The sequence below is a fragment of the Vombatus ursinus genome, unplaced genomic scaffold (genome assembly GCF_900497805.2).
Source record: "Vombatus ursinus unplaced genomic scaffold, bare-nosed wombat genome assembly UNPS02014785.1, whole genome shotgun sequence".
NCBI lineage: Eukaryota > Metazoa > Chordata > Mammalia > Diprotodontia > Vombatidae > Vombatus > Vombatus ursinus.
In genome coordinates, this window is record NW_020954563.1 from 13,107,177 (window position 1) to 13,130,798 (window position 23,622).

Genomic DNA, 23,622 nt, shown 5'->3' on the forward strand with positions numbered 1-23,622 from the left:
GAGAAAATCTTGAATAGCAATTTGTAGATTATGTTTTTAGGACAGTAAAACTGTTAGGAGAAATTTTATTTGTGATCCAGATAATGAAATAGAATAGTGATTGAACTGGCAGATTAAGAACTAGTTGGAAGAGGGAACTTGCCTTTAGAGGGTAGTTTTAAAATTCTCTAAATATCTTTGAAAAACTAGAAATGGTCAGCAACTTATTGAGTGAAGTTAGTAGGGACAAATACGAAATGATGCATTTAAGGAAGAACTATAGTTGAATGCAAAAAAAAAAAGGCTTTAGGCAAGTATGCATTTTATTTTAAAACATTTTCCTTTTTATGAATTTGAAAAACATGAATGCTTTATACAAAGAACAGAAAAAAAGTATATGAAAGTGAGTTTTTATTATATATTGCTTGATTGGGAGGGATATAATTCATTTAACATGGTAGTTCTAAAACTGCTTTATTTGTATTCTGAAACTCCTATTTTTTAAATGATTTGTTAGTAAGCATTTATTAAGCTCCTGCTATATGCCTGGCACTGTGCTAGATGCTGGGGAAACAAAGGCAAAAGACAATCCCTGCTCTCAGGGAGCTCACAGTCTAATGGGGGAGACGACATGTACTACTCTGTACAAACAAGATATATGCAAGATAGGTTGGAGGTAGTCAACAAAGGACTAGCATTAAAAGGGATCAGGAAGGCTTCTTGTAGAACATGGGATTTTAGCTGGATTTCAGGAAAGCCAAGAAGAGGATATGAGGAAGGAGAGAATTGCAGGTATGAGGGACAGCCAGTGAGCATGCCCAGAGTTAGGAAATGGAGTGTCAGGTGTGAGGAACAGCAAGGAGGCCAATGTCAACTGGAATTCGGAGTTGGGGGAGGGGGAGTAAGGTGTAAGAAGAGTATAAAGGTAAGAGGGGTGCAGATTGTGAAGGGCTTTGAACGCCAAACTGGATTTTTGTATTTGATCCTGGAAATGACAGGGAAGGGGAAGTGGGATGCAACATCAGATCTGTACCTAGGAAGAGTAATTTGACAGCTGAGTAGAGGATAGATTGAAGTAGTGAGAGAATTGAGGCAGAGACCAACCAGGAGGCTATTATAGTACTAGTCCAGGTGTAAAGACCTGTAGGGGGATGGTGTCCCCACCAGAAGAAAGGGTGTACACAAAAGTTGCTACCAAGGTAGAAAAACGGGACTTGGAGAATGATTAGATATGGGGGTGGAGGGGTATGAAACTAGGAACTGATGATGCCATCTAGGCTTTAAGCTTAGTTATCTAGGGAGATGGTAGTTGGTTAGGTGACCAAAAAAATAAGAAAGCTTTCAGTTTTCAGGTACATCCCAGTAGCAAAAGCAGTATTAGTGACCCCTGAACAGTATGGTCCCTATACACTCTTGAATTCTTTAGAATGAGGGCTGAGATTTTGTTCCGTATCCCCTAGAACTCAGTTTGGAATACAAGACAGCAATGCAAGTAAGCAGGTCCCAAATTCTCCTTTTGCTAATTCTCAGCTATAAAATGTACTTTTTTTTCCCCTCTCACATAAACTTCCAGATTTCTCAGCTCCTGCTCTAGATCAGCACTTGAGTTTCAACATTTAAATAATACTTTTAAATGATAGTGTATTTTTAAAATTGCACTTTCTATAGTTAACATCCTAATTCAATTAGCCATTTAAGATGGTGGAATGTTTCCAGTTTAAGAATTGGGTGTCAGATCACTATTTATATGACTTATTTCAAATAGTAAGTTTACATGAGACAATGAATACAAATTCTGTTAGCATTTTGCACTTATGCTATGAACTGTTTATGATCTTAGTCTCTTTTCACTAGATGCCTCTTAAGAAACCAGTTTCTGTTCATGTTTTTAAATTTAGTGGATTTTTTATTTTGTAAGACTGAAACACTTGATACTCTTTAATCTATGCCCTGTTCTTTTCTCCTTTACTTTAGTTTTTGAAGAGGTGGCCCTTGTCGCTAAAGCCAACCCTTCTTTACATGTATCTTGATCTTATCCTTTTCCTTCTTTCTCAACTCCTCTGCCCCCTCCCAATTGGTTCCTTCCATACTTCAACAAACCCTCATTTGGCCCTATCACGTCTTCACACTCTTTCCTCACAGTATCTCTCTTCTTTTCAAAGTCACTTTAAGAAAAAATGTGTATATTTTGTAACATCCACTTCTGTCTTTTTCTCAGCCCTTTGCAGTCTAGCTTATAGCCTCATTACTCAGAAGAATCTGCTCTCTTCAAAGATAACAGTGATCTCAACTGCTAAATCTAATGGCCTTTTCTCAATCCTTATCTTTCTTCACCTGTAGACAACCCTTTCCTTCTGGATACTCTCTTGACACTGCTCTCTCTTGGTTCTTTTCCTTACATATTTGATCTCTCCTACTCAATCTCCTTTGCTAGATCATCATCCATAGTTTGTCTCCTAACTGTAGTATGCCTACAGTTAGGGAGCAAAGCATGGTTTGGTTTCATGCTAAAGTTGTTTTGGGTTTTTCTCTCTATAGTCACTTACTTGGTGACTTCATAGGTTTGATGATCTCAATGCAGATATAACTTTTATTGATATGTTATTTCTCATTTCTTTCGTGAGCATCAGTCTCATATCACCAACATTTTGAACTGTATATTCCATAGGCATTTCAGATTTAACATGTTCAGAACAGATCACATAACTTTCCCCCTAAGCCCATGCCTTTCCAGGCTCTCTCTTTTCCATTGAGGTCCCCACCATACTTCCCAGGTACCCAAGTTCACAACCTTGTTGTCTTCCTCGATTCCTCTTCTCTCTCTTTCCGAAGCTTATCTGGTCATTTGCCAGATCTTTAAATTTATAATTCCACAACAGCTCTCACATCCATCTCCTTCTCTCCTTACAGCTGCCATCCTAATTCAGACTCTGATCACCTCTTGCCTGTAATATTGCACTAGCCTTCTAATTGGTCTCCTTGCCTTAAGTCTATCCCCATTCTAATGCATTTTCCATTCAGCTACCAAAGTGTTTTTCCTGGTCTGACTCTCATTACCCACTCAAGTTCCAGTGGATCCTTTTTACTTCCAATTCCTCATTTTTCAAAGCTTTTCACAGCCTGATCCTAACATATTTTTTCAGCCTAATTACACGTTACTCTATTTGAAGCCCTGTGGTCCAGCCAAACTTATCTTACTACTATTAGTCATACACAACACTGTTGCCTCATCTTTATGTCTCTGTTTTGATTGTCCCCAATGCCTAGAATCCACTCACTCCCCACCTTAATTTCTAACAATCCCAGGTTTCCTTCAAGACTCAGTTTGTATTCTACCTAGCTGCTAGTGCCTTTCTTCCCAATAATTACCTTTTGTCTTCTTTGTATCTATTTTGTTATGCACTACATTTGACTATCCTATAGAATAGAAGCTCTTGAGGGCACTTTTTTTTCTTTGTATCACCAGCACCTAGCATATTACCTGATGCATTCTGGATGAATAAATGATTGATTGCTAATTAAGTTAATGAGAATTGTGTGAAATACCAAATTTCAGAAGTCCACTTATGAAAATTCCCTCATAGCTGTAGTTTTCAAACTATTCTATGGAAACATAGGTTCCTACAAAGCATTTGTAGTTTCTTAACCAAAAGGTAATCCTAGTGAATGTTTAACAAGTGTTGGTTTTGACACCTCCAGGCTCTTTGCAAACACTTATGTTCTGGGTCAAGGTAATGTTTACTTGACCTCAAAGATTGAAGACCACTTCTTTTGCACATGTGCAGAGCACCTTTAAAGGCCTTAGCAAGAGCTGAATCAACCACAGACGATATAGAAAAAGAGAAATTAGTGAATATAAAGAAATGGGAAAATATTTTGTCTTAAAATTTGTCTTAAAAATTTCTTTACTGAGCTGAGATTGAGTTTAACTCATGTATTTCTTAAATATGGTTCACCAAAGTATTAGGAAAATAAGGTAGGAAGATTTGGGGTGTTTTACCTATTAGGGTATTTTGATTTAAAAGTCTTGAGTATGATTGGTACAAATAAAACAACTTAAAATTATTTTATTCTGAATTTTTATGTACATTATTTGACTTGGGGTTTCATGAAGTTGCTACTTGACTAGTATATTTCTTTATTTGAATTTTTGTCATTAAACAAGATTTTTTGATATGATTAATTATACCTTGAATTTTAATTTTGATTCATGAACCCTTCCTCACATAAAGGAAAATCACCTTACATCATCATCTTTAATTAGCCTATGGTTGTGGAAATGTAGCCAGAGACTGTTGAAAGTACATGTAACAAATTAAATAATTGCATTTGTGAGATATTTTTAACATTTAAATGATCTCAATTCAAGTAAAGGCAATTTGAGTAATATTTCAACTTTCTAAAGCCCCTTTCTACAAAGTTAGTGTAAACTCTATAAGATTACCAGCCACATACTCACATAAACATATGATACAAACCACAAGTGGTTTGTAGTCATATATTTAATCATTTTCATGTTTAATATAAGGGTATTATATTTATGGTTAGATATTTGACACATTCCATCTTTATATTGATATATATCAGCTACTCTGTGTTGTTAAAACAAACAGTATTTCCTTATGTACTTATAGTTTAGATGCTAGGTAGTCATTCTTCTAAAGTGGTTCTACTATGAAATAAAAATACTGTGAATTTTATCTGTCTTTGAATTAAGATTCAGATGTCTCAACCTAAATTTATATACCAAAAATTTCCTCTAGCTTTTTTTTGGGGGGGGTGAATTAAAAATTAAATATGGGCTCTGAAGGAAGAACTAATACAATTACAAATTGACTCTTCTGTGCATTTTTAACTGTATTTTATCCACCCTTGAGATTTTGGTAACTTGAATTACTTCCATTTGATAGGTTTTTTCCCCCCAAAGATGATATTATGAATTGCTTTATAACATAACTTTTCTTATTTCTTATATAACTTTATTTCAGCTCAGCATTTTGTAACCTTGCACATATTTCTTTTGTTAAAACAAAGAGTTTTATATTTTAAAAGTATCTTCCACATTTTAGGTACCCAGTAAGTATTTGTGGTCTTATTTTAATAAACAAAATTTATGGGATAAGTTTGACAGAATAAAAATAGTAAATATAAATAATATAGCAGTGTTTGTATATATCATGCGTTTTTAAGATATTATGCATTTGTAATTTGGAATAACAGATTCTGAAAGCTGAAAATGAATCATAATGGGTCAGTCTTTTAATCAAAACCAGAATCATCTATATACTATCCTTAACAAATGGTCCTATAGTCTTTCCTTTAACCATTATGGTAATGAGGAATCTCACTACCTTGTTAGACATCCTGTCACAGTTATGGACAGCTCAAATTTAAATTTTAAAAATAATTTTTCTAGATGCTTTTTGTTTCCTTTTTTACTTTCACTTAAATATTTTCTTGTAACAATAGTGCCAAACAATTAAAACCAACTGGCAAAGTAATCATGTGTGACAGCATATGCAACGTTGAGATATTCTTCATATATAGTGTCCCTCACTTTTTTCCCCCAAGGAGGGAGGTGTGTGCTCTTCTCTGGGGTAAAGTTTGGAGATTATAATCACCTTATATTCATTTCATTGTTCTCATCTGCATTATTGTAGTTATCATCTGTATTGTTTTCTTACCTGCTTACTTCAGTCTGTCAGTTCATACGGGTCATACCATGTTGCTCTGATTGCATTCATTATTTATGATAAAATTATAAATGTGAATGGGATGTATGTATGTGTGTACATTCATTTTCTGCAATTTTTCTAGCCGTTCTCCAGTTGATGAGAACTCACTTTGTTTATATTTGCTGCTACAAAAAGTGTTGCTATGAATATTTTGATATTTTATAGCACTCTTTTCACTGTCTTGGATATCTTTGAGGTATTTGCTCACTTGTAGAATCTCTAGGTAAAAGGACATAAATAGTTTAGTGATGGACAGCTGTACAGCTCTAGTTGTTTGAAATTTCTGTCTCTGAGACTCATGGGTTGTGGTTGTGCCTGCTAGAACTATTACACATGATTTTCCTTGAAATATTTTGAGTCCTTTCTTGTCCACACTAAACATTCTCCATTCCTTCAACAGTCTTTTACCTGATGGAAGTCTCTACACAGTTCATCATCTTGGTCATCTTCCTGGATTTTTTTTATTTATTTGTTTGTCAATGTTCTTTTAAGAATGAGGTACTCAGAATTGAGTAGGTATTTCATCTATCAGCGTATTGTACCATGGGACTGTATTGCCTCCTTTGTTCTAACCACTGTACCGACATTGATGCAGCGTAAAATATTATTAGCTTCTTTTAGAGATGGCTCATACTGAGGCTATAATCTAATACAATCTGCGAATCTTTCACATGAACTACTCTTGAGCAATGTCTCCCCTTGCCCATCTTTGTGCAATTGATTTTTTAAACTCAGGGTAGAACTTTGTACTTATCTTTGTTATGATATTGAGGGGCAGCATGACATTGTGGATAGAGAACCAGCTAGTTTTGGAGGAAGACTTGGACTCGAGTCCCACCTCTGTCACATATTAGCTATATGAATCTGTGTGCTTACAAATAACCTTTCCTTGCCTTAGTTAACTCTCTTAAGACTATCATTTGCAGAGAAGGTGCCAAACTGCATTGGATAGAGGCAGTTAGGTTTCTCATCCAAGAGTTCTCTATGTCAGTTAAATCACAGCTCCAATTCATATATTCCACAACTAAATATAATCATTTTTGTTTTTATCATTTGTTTTAACCTAGCTAAATTTTTTTCCTACAACATGCTAGCTATTCTTTATTGCCACTTGTAGGTTCAATAGGAAAACTTTCTGTGTCTTCAAGTTCTTGACAATTTCAAATAGAACAAATATTGAGGACCCTTTAGTATGTGTGAACACAGACTGGCTTCTTGTAATTACTATTTCCCTTCCTTAAGGGGCTACAAATCAGCTTTTTATTATTCTGTTCTAAAACTTTCCCAGACATTTAATGTCATACTTGCCCGTATTTTTTGAGTTTATTTTTTCCTTCTTTTGAAAATTGTCACCTTTGTCCATCTCCAGTTTTTATGTATCTTCCATTTGTCATGATTCCTTATGGCTCTGAGGTCATCTAACTTTTTTAACACCCTAGAATGTAATTCTGGACATAGGGGCTTGAATTTTTAAAATAATTGGTAATCAGGGGAAATAACGAAAGTACTATTTTTAGTTTTAACGCATTTGAGTATCTGCTAAATGCAGAATACTATTATTTGTAATGAGGGACATAAAGAAATGACTAATGTGAATCAGTGCTTCCTCTCTTGAAGGAATTTATAGTTTAACAGGAGAGAAGATGTATTTAAATATAATATAGAATGTGATAGCTGCTGAAGCGTTAAGAAAATCTGACTAGGGAGCTTTTAGGCTGTAATGCCTTCTTTATGGTGTTTTACTTTCCTAATTTGAAGATACTTTGTGTCAGAAGAGAGAAATAACTTTGGAATTTTCCTTTTTGTCATTGTACTTGAGCAATACTGCCTGTTCTTTCTTTCTCTTCTTTTTTTGAACATAGCTAATAAATGCCTTTTATGATATCTTTAGATCTCCACTTCCACCTTGGCATATTATAAGCTTTTGCCTTTCTGATGTTTTAAAAATTTGTGCCATTTTTTTTAATGTTCATTCTGGATTATCCCCTCCTTCCATTTTGTTGTATACTTTTACAATGTTTTACATTTTAGATTCCTCACTTTTTTCTTCCTCCCTTAGATAATTTGTATAGTAGGAATTTCATCTTTTAGAACTTTTTATGAGTCTTGATTTCTGTTTTCTAAACATTTAAAGATTTATTTTCCTAAAACCTAGGAGCATATATTTTATTATCCCCAGCTTTCCTTTCTTTTGTTATTAATTTTATGATGCTATAGTCGCATTCTAGGGTCTCTATGTCAATTCTATATCATCAACAAATTCTCAGTTCATGGCCAGTAGTATTCTTAGCAATGGTAGCATTAACCACTAAGATTATTTGATAACTTACTATATATTTCATTTGAATAAAAGTTAACATTCTCACCTAATGCTTTTTAAGATTACCTTGGTATACTTATTTAAACTTTAAAAAACTTGTAGTTTTGCTAGTCAGATATCCTAGAGACTTTTATGAAATGTGAGAAAATATTTTTCTGATGGCTATAAGTCACTTCCTTTGGATGGACTATTTGGGTGAAATCTTTCAATATAGCATTTCACATTAAAATTGTGTGAAGCCTTTAATATTAAAACCCAAGAACTAGGATAGTAAGGTGTGTTTTTTTGTTTTTGTTTTGTTTTTTGCAGTTTAGGATGCACTGCTACCCCCTGGAGCAGTTATAAAAGTTTTTTTCACTGACTGTGGCTGCTAATTATGGTAACAGTATATAATAGAAGATAGTTTAGCAGAGTTTTAAAACTTAGTTTTAACCAGAAGTCCCCAGTAAATATATTGGTGTTTACAGGTAAATATCATAGAATCTTTCTTATAAGGAGTTTGTAAGTTAGTGCAGCTCAGCCCATACTTTCTGTATTTATAAGCCTAGTTACTGCTGCCACATTACCCACCAGACTCTTTCCCCCTTCAGGATTTTCTAAAGTCCCTGATAGAGAGTACATTGTAACTGGCAATGATGCCCCTTCTGCCATTCTTCTCAGGGCCTTAATGTTCTTATTTTTTCTCCTCTTTTTCCATGCTTACTCAGAGACTTAGCTGTCTGTGACCCCCAGTGCTTTTTCAAGGCTTTAGGGAGAAGAGTACTTTTTCACAAAAAAATTAGGGTCCTATGCCATAAGATAGTAGTACTGAATATTGAATCTTGTCAAAGTAGTTTTCACCATGTAATGATAGTCATGGATTTAAACAAAAGTGTAGGTGCCTCACAAATATTTAAATAAAAATAAGTAAACAAACAAGTAAATGAGTAAATGTTTTTATTTTATTCGTGTGCACGCACACACTCATCCCTTAAGTTATTTCCTCCTTCCTTCATGAATCTTCTTTCCAATAAAAATCTAATGGATAAAGCCAAGAATATTATAAAAGTACTTTTGGTAATTTTGTTTTGTTGTTGAATTTTTCCCAAAACAAGAATAAAAGCATTAGTAACCATTGAATGAATAGCATCCTCTCCCTAGACACTTTTCAGCGGTTTATGATGGACAGAGTGTTCCGAAAGGTCTTAGTCTTTAAGACTTTTTGAACACCCTGAATATGGAAAAGGAATTTTAAAGCTTTTAAGTCTTTTCCTCTTGAAGATATTGCTTATGTTTTCAAGTAGTTTTATATTTCAGCTTATTTAAATAAGCTGTTTTACTTGATAAGTGTTTAGCATTTAGGTCATGATTTTAGTAAATTTAAGTATAAGTAAAACCAATTATAATTGTTTTTGTATTTGAATATATAAATGATATGCAGACATAATAAATGTTTTCTATTAATTCAACAGGCATGCCCAAAGAAAAGTACGATCCACCTGACCCCCGGAGGATGTACACAATTATGTCCTCAGAGGAAGCAGCCAATGGGAAGAAATCACACTGGGCAGAGCTTGAAATAAGTGGTAAGCCTTGGTGAAATGAGTTATGAAAAATGAAGCTTAAGATAGTGAAATTATTTTTATCATGTGTATATGTGTTTACATATGTAAATGTAGTATCCTTGGCCAGAGAGATCATTTTGTGTGATGAAGTATAGTTTAAGCCTTTGGAGTATCAGGAAATAGAATCCCAGTTGATTAGCTAACAAAGGCATTTTAGTGTAGAAGTAGTATGAAGTGCTCTTTTCTTGGCCATGCTCCCCCCTTCTCTGTTCTGGTAATTTATTCACAGGAACATCTTTATTTAGACTTCAGTCTTTAAATTAAAAGTATGTATTTTGTATTTATATACTTTCATTACCAAATATGTCCTTCCCCTTTTCTTCACTCCCTGCCCCAGGCTATCCCTTGTAACAAAGAATAAAAAGCAAAGAAAAAAACCATTTCAGCTAAACTTAAAACACTGAACACATTGATTTTTTTTCAGCAACTGCATTGCACTGTCAGTTGACATTAAGCTTGTGGCCAACTAAAATCCCCATATCCTTTTCACATGACCTATCCAGCCAGGCCACACTTATCCTCTTGTGCAGTTTACTTAGCTCTTGAATATTCTTAGCATGCTGTTTTAGTACAATGAGACAGAGTGAGGTTTTCTAATTTAGTAACTGACAAGAAAAATGGTTAACATTTGAGCCTGCACTCTGAAGGGTGGTAGATGGAAACAAATCAGATGTTCCATGCCTGAGGCTTTCCTGTGTCCTCTGGGTCTTCTGACAGACTTATTTGAAAAGATCTTGAAGTCTTTATGAAGAGAACCTGTTGCATAGGTTCAATGATACAAAATTTCTTTTCTTTCTTTTTTTTTTAACTGTCATTTTTTCCTACTTACCTCCTTCTTGACTTTGTATTCCCTTTCCTACTTGGGAAATTTTTTTGACTAATTGTCTAGAGAGTTTCCTGCATCCTGTTTGGTAAACCACAGTATAAAAATATATTCTTTAAATCTTTTAGCCTTTTCTTGCAGGGAGGCTAGTTATAATGTTGCTAGTGATTTACTTCATAAGAGAAAGCAAACATTAACTTATCACAGTGACAGTTTGTTGTCTGTATTTCTTGAGTCCTTAGATAACCAAAAGTCTTTTTTAATTCCTACTGAAAACTTCCTTTTTCTGTATTTCATGATTCTTAGGTTTTTCTTGCAAAAAATGCTTTTAAAATTGTAGTTGCATATATTGATCGCTGTTATTTCATGTGTCTGACTCCCCCCAAAGTGATTATCAGCACCAGGAGAGAAGACATCCATTTTTATTCTTCTTTGTTTTCTCTGCAGCACCTAGTACATAGGAAGTGCTCACAGATGTTTTTGTTGGATGAATAAAACCCCTAAAATGCACTGTTTGACAATTATGTGCTGCTCTTAAAAGTTTTATTGATAAATTTTGTTCATATACCAGTTACTTCCCAGTATACTGCTTCAGCCTCCTTATTGACCCTTCCCTTATAACAAAGAAAAACAGCTAAACAAAACTACTAATCAGAATAGTAACTCTACCTGACAATGCATACAACATTGTGGTGCCCCCTTTTAAATATTGCATGATAAAGAAAATAACTTAAAGGTTTGAGATAGTTTTGAGGTTTTAGAAAATTGGTTCTCTAGAGCTAGCATTTTTCCATGAGATCTTATCAATTTTTCTCAAACAGCAGTGACCATCAAAGATTGTGGGGTAGGTTCTAAAGAGATTGTGGAAACCAGAAGCAGATTGTATTCATCTTAGGCCAGGGATCAGGCTTAATACTCCCAAGAAGCATTATCGTTTCTTTGATTCCATATTCTGGCTGATGGTGCTTTAACTTGATGGCATAGCCTCAGTTTGTCAGTCAAAGATAACCATTCTCTGAAAGTTGTTTGTTTCTGGCAGTGTTATTTGTCTTTAATATAGGCTTAGGGTTAGGGTTCTTAATGTGTTGTGGATGCTGTTGTCCTTTAAGTACTCTTGGCAAATTGGATTTACTAATCAAGTTAGGAGCATCACTGTTAAGAGTATTTTTTTTCCCACCATAGGAATATATATAGCACAGCTTACCAATCTGAAGTTATTTCTTGACATGAATCTAAGCTGAAACCTATGCTCAAGTGTGATGGAGTGTATTATAGGTTTGTTGTTGTTCAGTTTCAGTTGTGTCTGACTTTCTGTAACCCCATTTGGGGTTTTCTTGGCAGAGGTTCTGGAATGGTTTGCCATTTCCTTCTCCAGCTCATTTTACAGATGAGGAAACTGAGGCAAACAGGTTTAAGTGACTTGCCCAGGGTCACACAGCTAGTAAGTGTCTGAGTCTTAACTCCAGGCCAGATACTCTATCCACTGCGCCACCTGGCTGCCCCTTTATCTTAGATACAAATGATTAATTTCTTTCTACTTAAAATATTGAAAAATATCAAGTTAAATGATAAATTATTTCCTGTTTTACTCTGGGAAGGACAGTACCTTGAAAAATTTTTAGTGTGCCCTTGACAATTCATAACTTTAAGCAAAAAAATGATTTGAAGCAAGTTAGAATTTATTTGAGTGTACATTGTAGGACTGATTTTTAAAGCGGTTTGTTAAACCCTAATTTTTGTTTCATTTTGGAACTAAATGTTGAGCGGAAAATGATATGAAATCTTTAGACTACTTTTTTTCTTTTATAGGAAAAGTAAGAAGCTTAAGCTCATCTTTATGGTCACTGACCCATTTGACAGCTTTGCATCTCAGTGACAATTCTTTATCCCGCATTCCTTCAGACATTGCCAAGCTTCAAAATTTGGTTTATCTGGACATGTCCTCTAATAAAATCCGTAGTTTGCCAGCAGAACTCGGAAACATGGTGTCACTCAGGTAAATATATTTGACTTAATGTAACACAAACCAGGCACCCTCAGACACATTGTTATAGCATTACATATCTTGAAAACAATTAAAATGCATTCATTAGTAGTTCTTTGCATTAAATATTTTTAAAACTGTGATTTGTTCTTTCTGTAGATTTTTATAACCTTTTAGTAACAAGTGGATACCATATTTTCTGAAATTGTGTAGCAGGCCCTTTATATTGTAGAACAGACTGTTATGCTTTGTGTAATACTTGAACTAAGTGTGTTATAAAAATTTGGCTAAATAGTTAGGATTAAAAATTTCATCTATATTATACTTAATTCCTAGACCAAGCTTAGATTTGGGGATAACTTTGTACAGAGTATATCCCAGCTATGTTACCTTGTAAAGCTAAGTGTTGTGTATTGTCTCCAAAAGATGAATGGGCCTTGGTTTAACATTTCTACTGAGGTCTTACACACAGATTTTTTTTTTTAAAACAATTATGAGCCCATGCACAACCATTTCCTATGCTTAGAATGCCCTTTTCTCCTTTCCTTAGCACCTATCTCTGCTGTGCTGTTTGCAAACCTTGGTCTAGCTTTGCTGAAACTTTTACTGGTTTTTCTCTTCTCCCTCGCACCCTCCTCCCTGCCCCGGTCCCAGGCTGGAAATGACTTTGCTTCTTGGCATTTTGCTTATTTTCTATGTGTTACTGTAGTTGTCGTATAAGTATTTTGTAGTGTTGCATATTTGTGTACTTGTTGTGGTCTCCCTCCTAGATTATAAACTCCATGAGAGTAGAGATTATGTCTTTATCTTTGCTTCTCTGTTAGTGCCTAGAATACTGCTTTGCATGTAGTGTGTGCAAATAAATAGTTTTTGATTGAGTCAATGTCCACTTCCTGCGATTCCATTTTACTCGTTTCCTGTCGTGGTCCATTTAAAGGAAAATAGCAAAACTTTGTTGGCTCCACTCTAGCTCTAATGGAGTAGGATCCAGCCTTGTATACTAAGAAAATAAGTCCTAAGAAAAATATGCAAATGGAAAATGAAAATTCTTAAGAGTTCAGTGTTGTAGTAGTTTTTGGCCAGGAAAGAGAGCTGAATCAAATACATTTATGGCCCAAAAAATAATAAATACTGACATTATTCAAAATCCTATTGTTCCTACCCTCTTTTTAGTAGAATCCTTTAGTTTTACTGAGTAGGTGATTTAAAATATAAGTGAAAGCACCAGGGATTACAGGAACAGCCTTCATGAATACTTATCGAAGAATAACATTGTGTTGCAGGTGTTTGCCTTTATTGTTAACTGATATTCCTACTGATTATTATACTTGGTAGCACTGAAGATCCAGTTGTGAATGATTTTAACTGTGTAAAACAGCCTGCTGTATTTGTGAATCTTAATGAATATTGAGTAAATTCAAAGAATAACTTACAACAGAAGGGTAATCTAAACATTTCCTTTGAATGTTACTACAAGGTCATGTAAACCTTTTTTTTAGCCCTCCATTTTCTAATTATAAATGTTAAACTGTCTCATCATCACTTAGTCTATTTTGTACCCTGTGTGCTAGACTAGGTTCATACTAGAATGTATTTTTAAAAATAAGTTATTTGCCCAAAGAGTTTATTTCCCAAGGAATAAGTTTTAAAACCTTTAGTGAAGCTTAATGTTGACGTCTGACTGCCTGAAACTTTTATTTTTCCAATAGGGAACTCCATTTAAATAACAACCTGTTACGAGTTCTACCTTTTGAGCTGGGAAAACTGTTTCAGTTGCAGACTTTAGGTCTAAAAGGTATGCTTTTTAAAAAATTTTTGCATATTGTTTTGTTGTCTCGGTGGGTAAAAGATGAGAAGTAGTTGACATTTTTGAAATTAAGTAGGAAATTTAGAAAAATAAGAAAAAATTCATTTGAGGAAAAGGAAAAAATGCTCAAGTTTTTCACTACCTGAAAAAAACAAAAAAAATTTTGTTTGAAGGGCACCTTCAGTTCTGGTTAACCATTCCTATCTCAATTCCATTTATCTCTGCATAATTTTGTCTCCCTACTGATCAGTTCTATCTGCTGTCTTTTCCCGCTTGATCATTGTTCCAGTCTGCCTCCCATCTTTCTCCTCCTTTAATCTTTTTTTTTTTCCTTGTAAAACTTCTTACGGTTTTTGACTCCACACTTTGATCATTTTGTCACATGGGTTGTAGTTACTTTTTCTCACAACAGGGAGAGTCTTCAAAAATTAAGAATGGTTAATAGAATCTTAAGAGTTGAAATAACATAAGATGTTACTTAGAACCTCATACCTCATGCAGGAGTCCCTTAACATCCCTGAAAAAGATCCAGCCTTTGTTTGAATACTTACAGTGACAAGCAGTACATTATCAAATAAAGCAACACTTTTTCTTTTAAACAAATCTTAATTATGAAAAAGATCTTCACATGCTCTTCATATTTTAAATTTTTTAATATTTAGATCATTACTATATTGGGAATTTATTATGGCATATTGTTTGAGATGTGAATGAAATGGTATTTTTTTTACCATGCTGCTTTCCTATACTTTTGTTCTTAAGTTAAAAAAAAAAACTACACTACTTTACATATACTAACTTCAATAAATTATTATTAAAAATTACATTTTTCATCTTGTTAAATTGGGCCTGTCTTTCCAGTTTGTCAAAATCTTTTTATATCCTTATTGTCTAGTACATGAGCTTCACCTTCCACTTTTTTGTCATCTTTGAAGTTGATAAACATGATAACTAGGCCTTCCAAGTCACTGATAGTCATAGTCATAGTAATAAAAATTCACTTCTATATAATGTTTTAGTTTTTTACAAAGCATGTTCTTTACTACAGCCAGGTATGTAAGTATGATCTCTAGATGAAGTAAATAAGGGCCAGAAAAGTTCTGACTTGCCAATAAACCAATTAAGCAAGTATGAGAACCAGTGCTTCAAACCAGATCCTTTGGCTCTAGGTTCATTACTCTTCATTCTTGACTATATTCAGCTGAAATTAATCCATTAATCTTTGTTAACTAATTTACCCACTAACTGAGAGAGTACTGTAGCCTGAGAAGCAAACATATTTCATACCTATACATTAATTACTTTTACCTTTTCATTTAATTTGATTAAAATCCAAACAGAAAAAAAAAAGAGTTTCATTTCTCAGTTTTTGCTGTTGTTTATCAAGATTTTTTTTTCTGACTAAAACAAAATTTCATTTAAAATAATTTAGGCTAATTCAGTTTATGATACTTCAAAGTAATTAATATTCAGAGTTTTGATATCTCTAAATTGAATACTCATAAATTGGGTCTTATTATGCTTTTTTAAAATACTTCAAGGAAATCCACTTACACAAGATATATTGAACCTCTATCAGGAACCAGATGGGACAAGAAGGCTACTGAACTATTTGCTTGATAATTTGGCAGGTACTGGAAAAACAAGTAAGTGGTAATTAGTTTAGATTACTTTTTTTGGGAAGACAAATAGAAATATTGTCATTTCATTTTGTGTTAAATATTCCACTAGTGGCAACAGAACAACCACCTCCAAGATCTTGGATTATGTTACAAGAACCAGACAGAACAAGGCCAACTGGTTGGTAGCATTGTTTTTGTTTGCTTTTTTTTCTACTAGTTATTACTAAATATAATTAAAATTATGGCATACCAATAACTGTGGTCATCCTTAAGTAGTCTTTGAAAGAAACTTGTCTGCAATTGACTTAATTTGGAAAATACTAATAATCACACTTTTGAAAACTAAACTTCTTCATGTTGGCATACCCAGCCTCCGTGTGGTACTGAGGATGTGTCCTGTAAAGTACAGTCAAATTTAGTTAACAGCAAAAGGGTATTTGCGTAATGTAATGGAAAGAGGACTGGCTTGGAATTTGATAGATTTTAGTTCTGATTCTAGTTCACTTACTTTGGACTGGGCCTCACTTTTCTATGATTTTACATGGTATCTGAGGTCCTCTTATTGCTAACATTATTTGATAGATGTTAAATCAGAATCTTCAAGACCTAGGTAATGCCCCAATTGTATCAAGCAGCATTTGATTGAGTAGACTTTCAGGACAACAAACTTCTTAGTTGAGTAAGAGGTTTGCCAGCTGACTTTGATGCCCTTTGAAATTCTAAATTTGATGAAAATAATTTGTATAATACTTGTTAAAACTAACAGGATTTCCTTGTGCTTTTGCATAAGCTAACTGTGTAGTTCTGCAGAAGTGAACAAGACTTAGTTTTTAATATAACTTTGCTATCAATATAATATAACTTTAATATAACTTTTCTATCAATTTTACATGTTTCTCCATGAGTGTAGTTTGGTGGGGTGGGGTGGAGTTAAGAATGGGGAGGAATTGGAGTCTCAGAAACTTGCATTTTAGAGTGTAACACATTGAATGTCTAAAAGCCGAGTCTGAACTGTTTTATTTTATCAGTATTGTGTTATCCTCTTAATTAAAGCACCTTAAATCAAAGTTTTTGTATTAAGGAATGTAAAAATCTTTTTTCTTAAATTTATGTAAATAAGTTAAATGTTTTTTTTCCTGTAGCTTTGTTTTCTGTTATGTGCTACAACGTTCTTTGTGATAAGTATGCAACCCGGCAGTTATATGGCTATTGTCCATCGTGGGCACTTACTTGGGAGTACAGAAAAAAAGCCATTATGCAGGAAATCTTGAGCTGCAATGCCGACATCATAAGTCTTCAGGTAATTTATGGAGAAAAACTTTTGCTTAAATGTACAAAATTTCATCTTTCAGAATTGCCAGAATAAGAAACAAATGAAATATACATTAATTGGTGTTAGTTAAGAAAGTTTTTAATTACTATATTTGTAAGTTTCTTGTCATCCAGTTTCAGCATTAATCCCCTGGGTTCTAGACTTGGTGGGAAAACTGACTATCAGTTTCCCACTGCAACCCTCTACTGCACTGGTGAATTAATTTCAGCCTTTGATGTGTGGCCAACATTGTCCCCACTGCTGCAGCATATTTTAATCTGAAGTACCTGGGAAAATGGAGCTATGTATATGGGATTTTTCTTTTTCATTTTAGCACCATCTGGATTAGGGCATATTGACTTTATATAGGAAAAATTTACACGTATGGTGCTTACATACCAGTTTCTGGAATGACATTATAATTAACTACTTAAAAATTGCCTGGGTAAAACAACATCTTTACATCTTAGGTTTTTTTCTGTGTTCCTGGGTACCAAAAGAATTGATCTGGGCAGTTTGTACTTATAAAATGAAAAACAAGCAGGTGAGAAAATGTATTGAAAAAAGGGGATGGGCCTTTGCAGTTCTTATCTCTATAACTCAAGTGCAACACCTCCATAGATAACATGTGGGTATACAGGCATACCCTCTATAAGATTGCCCTGACCAATGCCTTTTTGCAATAAAAAAGTTAATACATTACAATTAAAGTCAGCCATAATATCATCATCCATTAACAGTAGTGATCCTTTGATACTGACTGCCCCTTTTCACCTAACGTTATCTTTTCATATAACCAATTAATTATGGTAGGCAGTGTATGCTTATAATAGTTTGTGTGTCATAATGAATTTTTTAGGGAACTGAAATACTTTGCTGTTTATGATTTTTCAGGAGGTTGAAACTGAACAGTATTACAGTTTTTTTCTGGTAGAGCTAAAGGAACGCGGCTATAATGGATTCTTTAGTCCAAAATCTAGAGCTAGGACAATGTCAGAACAGGAAAGAAAACATGTTGATGGTTGTGCAATATTCTTCAAGACAGAAAAGTAAGTAAGCTGTCTCCCTTGCAAACACAGTATATTTAACTTTCTATTCAAGTTGGCTTTTTTAAGGGGATATTAACTCATTTATTGATTGAGTTAAAGAAACCGAATTATAAATGAAAATAAAGCTACTGTCGTAATTTTTTTCCTAATAGATTTGAAGGGAGATTTCATTCATATGTGTGTGTATGTGTGTGTGTGTATGTATGTATGTATGTATACATACATACATATATGTTTTTTCTATTTTCTGTTAAATTGTTGGGGTTTAATTCATATAAATGGAAGCATCGTGTGCCCTTCTGTGTCCTCCCAAAGAATTTCTTAAATTGCCTATCTTAAACCTGATCCTTGGAAAGTGTGGTATAGGAGCTATGAGAAGAGATTATATGTATTGTGGTTAAGTCAAATTGAAGTTCAGAAAAGAGAATCTCCTTATTAGGTGTGTAGTGCTCTAAAGCCCTATGTAGATTAGTGCCAAATTGAAAATAATTTAAAATTAATTTTGCAAAGTTGCCATTAAATGTGGAGAATTTGTCTTTGAATGATCTTAGCTCCATCAGATATGCATAAATATACAAGATTAGAAATCTTTTGTGTTTAGTATATTCCTCAGTTTTCAAATTATAGAATTTTGGAACTAGAGAGATTAGCCAAAGCAACCCTCTCATTTTTCAGATGGAGAAACAAAAAGTTTCAGAAAGAAAGAGTATCTTACCAAAGTCATGTGGTAGAGTGGGTACTTGAGGCCAGGCTTCCTGTCTCTTGGTCCCAGTCTCTTTCCTTTATACCGTGCTGCCTCCCCTGAGAAAGCATTTTCTCAACTATGCTTTTTTTTTTTTTTTAATATTTAGATTCACATTGGTTCAGAAACACACTGTTGAATTCAATCAACTAGCAATGGCAAATTCAGAAGGGTCTGAAGCTATGCTGAACAGAGTTATGACAAAAGATAACATTGGAGTTGCAGTGCTACTAGAACTTCGAAAAGAATTGATTGAAATGTCATGTAAGTGACTAATTTCTAATGAAATTGATATCTAAAATACAGATGTGTTGTCTTGACAGTTTTGAAAAGAGTCAAAATCTGAAAATAGCCAATCATATCTTAATTATCTTGATTAGTACCTCAAAAAAGTAGAAATTTCAGTCTTTTCCAATATGTCAAATCATTTCTCCTACCCACAAAGCTTAAGATACAGGTGAATTTCCGAAGAAAGTCTTGTAAAGAATGAGTGAAAAGCAAAAAGCCTTCAGTATTTTTTTCTAAGCATTCTTGATTTGAAAGAAAGAGAGAGGTAAATGTGAAACGAAATAGCTATTCATACACTGAACTTCAATACTTTCCTACTTTTTTTTGGCAGCAAAGGTAGATTGGAAGTAGTCTCCCTCTTGAGGTTGTAGTTTTTTTCTTTTAAGGATCTTGAGACTCTTTAGATACTAAGGACATTTTAAATGAACTGAGCCATTTAAAATCATTTGCTTTCAGTCATAAGGTCTCATGAAATGAAATGTTTGGTTTCTCTTATCCTCTAATTTTAGCTGGAAAGCCGCATCTTGGAACAGAAAAGCAACTTATTCTTGTTGCTAATGCACATATGCATTGGGATCCTGAATATTCTGATGTGAAATTGGTACAAACTATGATGTTCCTCTCTGAAGTAAAGAACATTATTGACAAAGCTTCTCGGAGTCTCAAGTCCAATGTACTAGGAGAACTTGGAACCATTCCACTTGTGCTGTGTGCAGATCTCAATTCTTTGCCAGACTCTGGTAAGAACTACAATATTTATTTTGTAGAATACAATTTTTTTATCTTAATGCATTTGTCACTGAAGGTAATATTGTTGATTAGATTTAGCATTTGAAAAGATCAACTTCAAATGTATGCCATGAAATTATTTTGTACATTTAAAAAATGAAATAGTATAATGAAAACCCTAATATGTTACTCTTCTTGGATGTGATAAACACATAGTTTAAATAGAGAAGTGACCTAATTAGAATTTAGGTGTCTGAATTAGTGCTCTTAAATCAGGGTTGGCACCTCTGAATTCTGTCCTTAGAATAATTTTTTTTATTTTTTATTTATTTTTTGTGAGGCACTTGGGGTTAAGTGACTTGCCCAGAGTCACACAGCTAGTGAGTGTTAGGTGTCTGAGATGGGATTTGAACTCAGGTCCTCCTGACTCCAAGGCTGATGCTCTATTCACTGTGCCACCTAGCTGCCCCAGCCCAGAATAATGTTTTTAAATGTATGAAATAAGATAGAGGATTACAAAGGAAATCAATTATATTGAAAGTTATCAAAATAGTAAACAAGTTCCCAGACCCCAGGTCAAGATTCTCCGTCTTAATTCATGACAGTACTTGAATTTAACTTAAGGCAAAAATAATGTATCCTGCCCCCCCCCCCCCATATTTTTAGTTCCATGAGGGGTGGAGACCCTGTCTCGCTTATTTTTGTATCTTTCCCAGCACTGTACTTTGCACCTAGTATGTGATTAAATGATAGTTAAAGAACTAATCATTTATGATTCTGTTCATGTCTTTCTTTTATTTGTAATGTATACTATTAAAGTTTGTTTATCTTGTTTATATTGATAAAAATGGATAATTGTTTTTATCTCTTAAATGTCTATATGTATTCTCCAGCTGTTTGGTGTAACCCAGATTCTGAAAAGATTGTTAACAATACCTTTTTTAGATTCTAACCATCCTTTAGCAGGATCTCAGATATACTCTCTTTTATTGACATAGGGTAGGCTAAACTGGTCTTATTTTTTATTTACAAAATTCAAGGAAATTAACTTCAGCCAAGTTGGGTAAATGAGTCAGACTGCATTTGAAATGCCGTTTGGTATGTAATGCAACTGTTATGTGATAAAGTGGAAAGAGTGTTGAGTTTTGAATCAGAGAACCTGGGTTCAAGTTCTGGCTTTGCTGCTTACCTTTGTGACCATAAACAAGTCATTTTATTTCCTCCTATATTTACACCTTTCTCCTCCACAAACACAAGTACCGTGCAAGAATATTCTTTGATTTGGTAGAATAAATACAATATCACGTAATTTGCTTAGTAGACTCTAAGGGCAATTAGAGAAGCGAGCTTTATGTCAAATGGTTTTACCTCTACAACTGGTCTCATAAAGCTTTCAGGGAATTATTATTGCTAATTAGGATTGAGGATTATGCTTTGGAAATATCACTGCATAATATCCTCCAGTTTTACTAGTAAAGTATCTGGAAATTGTAGAAATATAATGTAAAGTAAACATGAGTTTTAAGATGCTTTTATAAATAGTATTTTTAGAGGATTTACTTACATTATATATTGTTGTAAGGCAACTGGGTAAGCCTGGCAATTTTAACTAATTAAATTTTAGTTTAATTAGTAGATTTTTTTGTTTATTATAGGTGTTGTAGAATACTTGAGTACTGGTGGAGTAGAAACAAATCATAAGGATTTCAAAGAATTAAGATACAACGAAAGTCTTACTAACTTCAGCTGTAATGGGAAAAATGGAACAACAAATGGAAGGATTACACATGGTTTCAAGTTAAAGAGTGCCTATGAGAATGGCCTAATGCCTTATACAAATTACACATTTGATTTCAAGGTGAGAATTTGTACTTGAAAACATCTATTCCATTAGAAAATCATGTAGCCTTTTCACTTAAAGTGATAAAATACACATCTTTAAAACAAGGACAAGTTTTTTTAATTGGGGTAAAAAGACTCATTTGTATTGTTCTTCTAGAATACTGAGCATTTGTAAGTCCTTTGATAGAAGTCCATGTGACATGTGCTTCATATTTCTAGCATAAAAACATATAACCATTAATAACCTTTTATAGACTTGTGTTAAAATGACCCCTCATTTTCTTGTTTGGTAATGAGCTATTTGCATCAGTGAACATTTTAGATCACCAAATTTTTCTAATAATGTTTTATATACTTCCTTGCCTTCTTAAACAAAGTATACTTATATTTATGATTTAAGTCATAACTCTTCCATGATGTAGATAGTTTTTGTGAGTTATTGCTGAAAAAAATTTATCACTTGGTAGCCTTCAAGACAGCTCCCCACCTCAAAGAAGGATGAGCCTCTCTGAATTTGGTTATTAGTCCTTAGACTAGATATAATCTATTATCAAGCCTATAATCAAGAGCTTTTCCAGGCTGGTAGAACCAGTTAGTTTTGTGCTCATCTGACTTCGGCTTTGGATATCCAAAGCCCCTTTCATGTTATGGGGAGACAATCAGAGGAGGATTTTAGTGGAATAGATAAAATATGCTCTACTTAACCTCCTTTTGGTGATTCAAGAACATGACATAAATTTGTGCTGCATACAGTGATTAAATTGTTGAGGTTTATAAGACTGTGTCCCTGAATTATGCTGTATTTTAAAGCTATATTTGTTTTCCACATTATTTCTCTTTTTTTACTCTATTATGTCTTCTAACAGTTCTCCCCACCCCAGCTCACCAACAGTTAGCTGCTTTTTGTTCTCTGTGTTTGGAAAACAGATTACCAAACTCATTAGATACACATTTAAAATAAGACCAGGTAAACTCTCAATGAGGGACTATCCTGTGAGGAAAGTTTTTGTTTTTCAATGTGTATACTTCAAAAACATCTATTTTGTTTTCTCAGAGACTTCTTAGACTTCCTTCTTTTTTTCCCCCCAGCTCTGTTTTGGATAGTTAAGGTATTACTATATTGAGTAAAATTAGATGTGTTAACTGATTTTTCTTTTTATTTAGGCTACCACATCTCAGATTACAAAATTGTTAAACTGAGGTGTCTTTGGTTTTACTGTCAGAATTAAGTGAAGTCAACTTTAGAACATTAAATTATGGGGAAAGTTTATTATCACTGTACCTCCTGATTTTCTTGTTGGTTTTGCTCAAAGATGCAGCTTTAAGAGTACAAGTTGAAGGATGGTTCTTATGTCCAAGGTGTAGCATGTAATTGGTTTTGTTTCTTCATTGAATTAATTTGTCAATTACTGAAATAAATATGGTGAGTGAGGTAGTAGCTTGAAAAAGAATGTATTCTCAGTTTTTATGCTAACTTTTAAAGCAGTTCTTCAATTCCCCTTAGTTACTTGTCTTTGTCTAACAGTAGAGCAATAGAAGTGAAGTCTGGTGGTGCCTTACGATTCCCATTGAAATTCTGTTGTAAACTCTAGATTTATAGATTGCTAGAGTACCAGAGCTTAAAAGGGGCTGTAGAGTTTATCTGGTTTATCCCCAAACTCCCATCCCCCTATTTTACAGTGGAAGACCCTGATAACCAGAGTTGTGGCTTGCACATTACACACAGCTAAGTTCTGGCTGAGCAGGGACTCAAACCTTGTCCCCTTGACTCCCATTCCAGTGCTCT

The 23,622-nt window shown here is 33.9% G+C and overlaps 1 protein-coding gene across 3 annotated transcripts in view; it reads left to right on the forward strand.

Annotated features, from left to right (window-relative positions):
• The window catches only part of CNOT6 (CCR4-NOT transcription complex subunit 6), a 45,589-nt gene that overhangs the window by 14,827 nt on the left and 7,140 nt on the right, over positions 1 to 23,622 (forward strand). For 2 of the 3 annotated variants that reach the window (XM_027867118.1, XM_027867119.1), the window contains exons 2-11: positions 9,486 to 9,599; positions 12,271 to 12,457; positions 14,155 to 14,240; positions 15,794 to 15,898; positions 15,984 to 16,052; positions 17,017 to 17,174; positions 18,081 to 18,235; positions 19,087 to 19,241; positions 19,775 to 20,005; positions 21,650 to 21,852. In XM_027867118.1, coding sequence (XP_027722919.1) covers positions 9,488 to 9,599; positions 12,271 to 12,457; positions 14,155 to 14,240; positions 15,794 to 15,898; positions 15,984 to 16,052; positions 17,017 to 17,174; positions 18,081 to 18,235; positions 19,087 to 19,241; positions 19,775 to 20,005; positions 21,650 to 21,852 — 1,461 coding nt within the window. In that variant the 5' untranslated portion in view covers positions 9,486 to 9,487. The remainder of the gene's footprint in view (positions 1 to 9,485; positions 9,600 to 12,270; positions 12,458 to 14,154; positions 14,241 to 15,793; positions 15,899 to 15,983; positions 16,053 to 17,016; positions 17,175 to 18,080; positions 18,236 to 19,086; positions 19,242 to 19,774; positions 20,006 to 21,649; positions 21,853 to 23,622) is intronic. The other variant, XM_027867120.1, reaches the window with a different exon arrangement.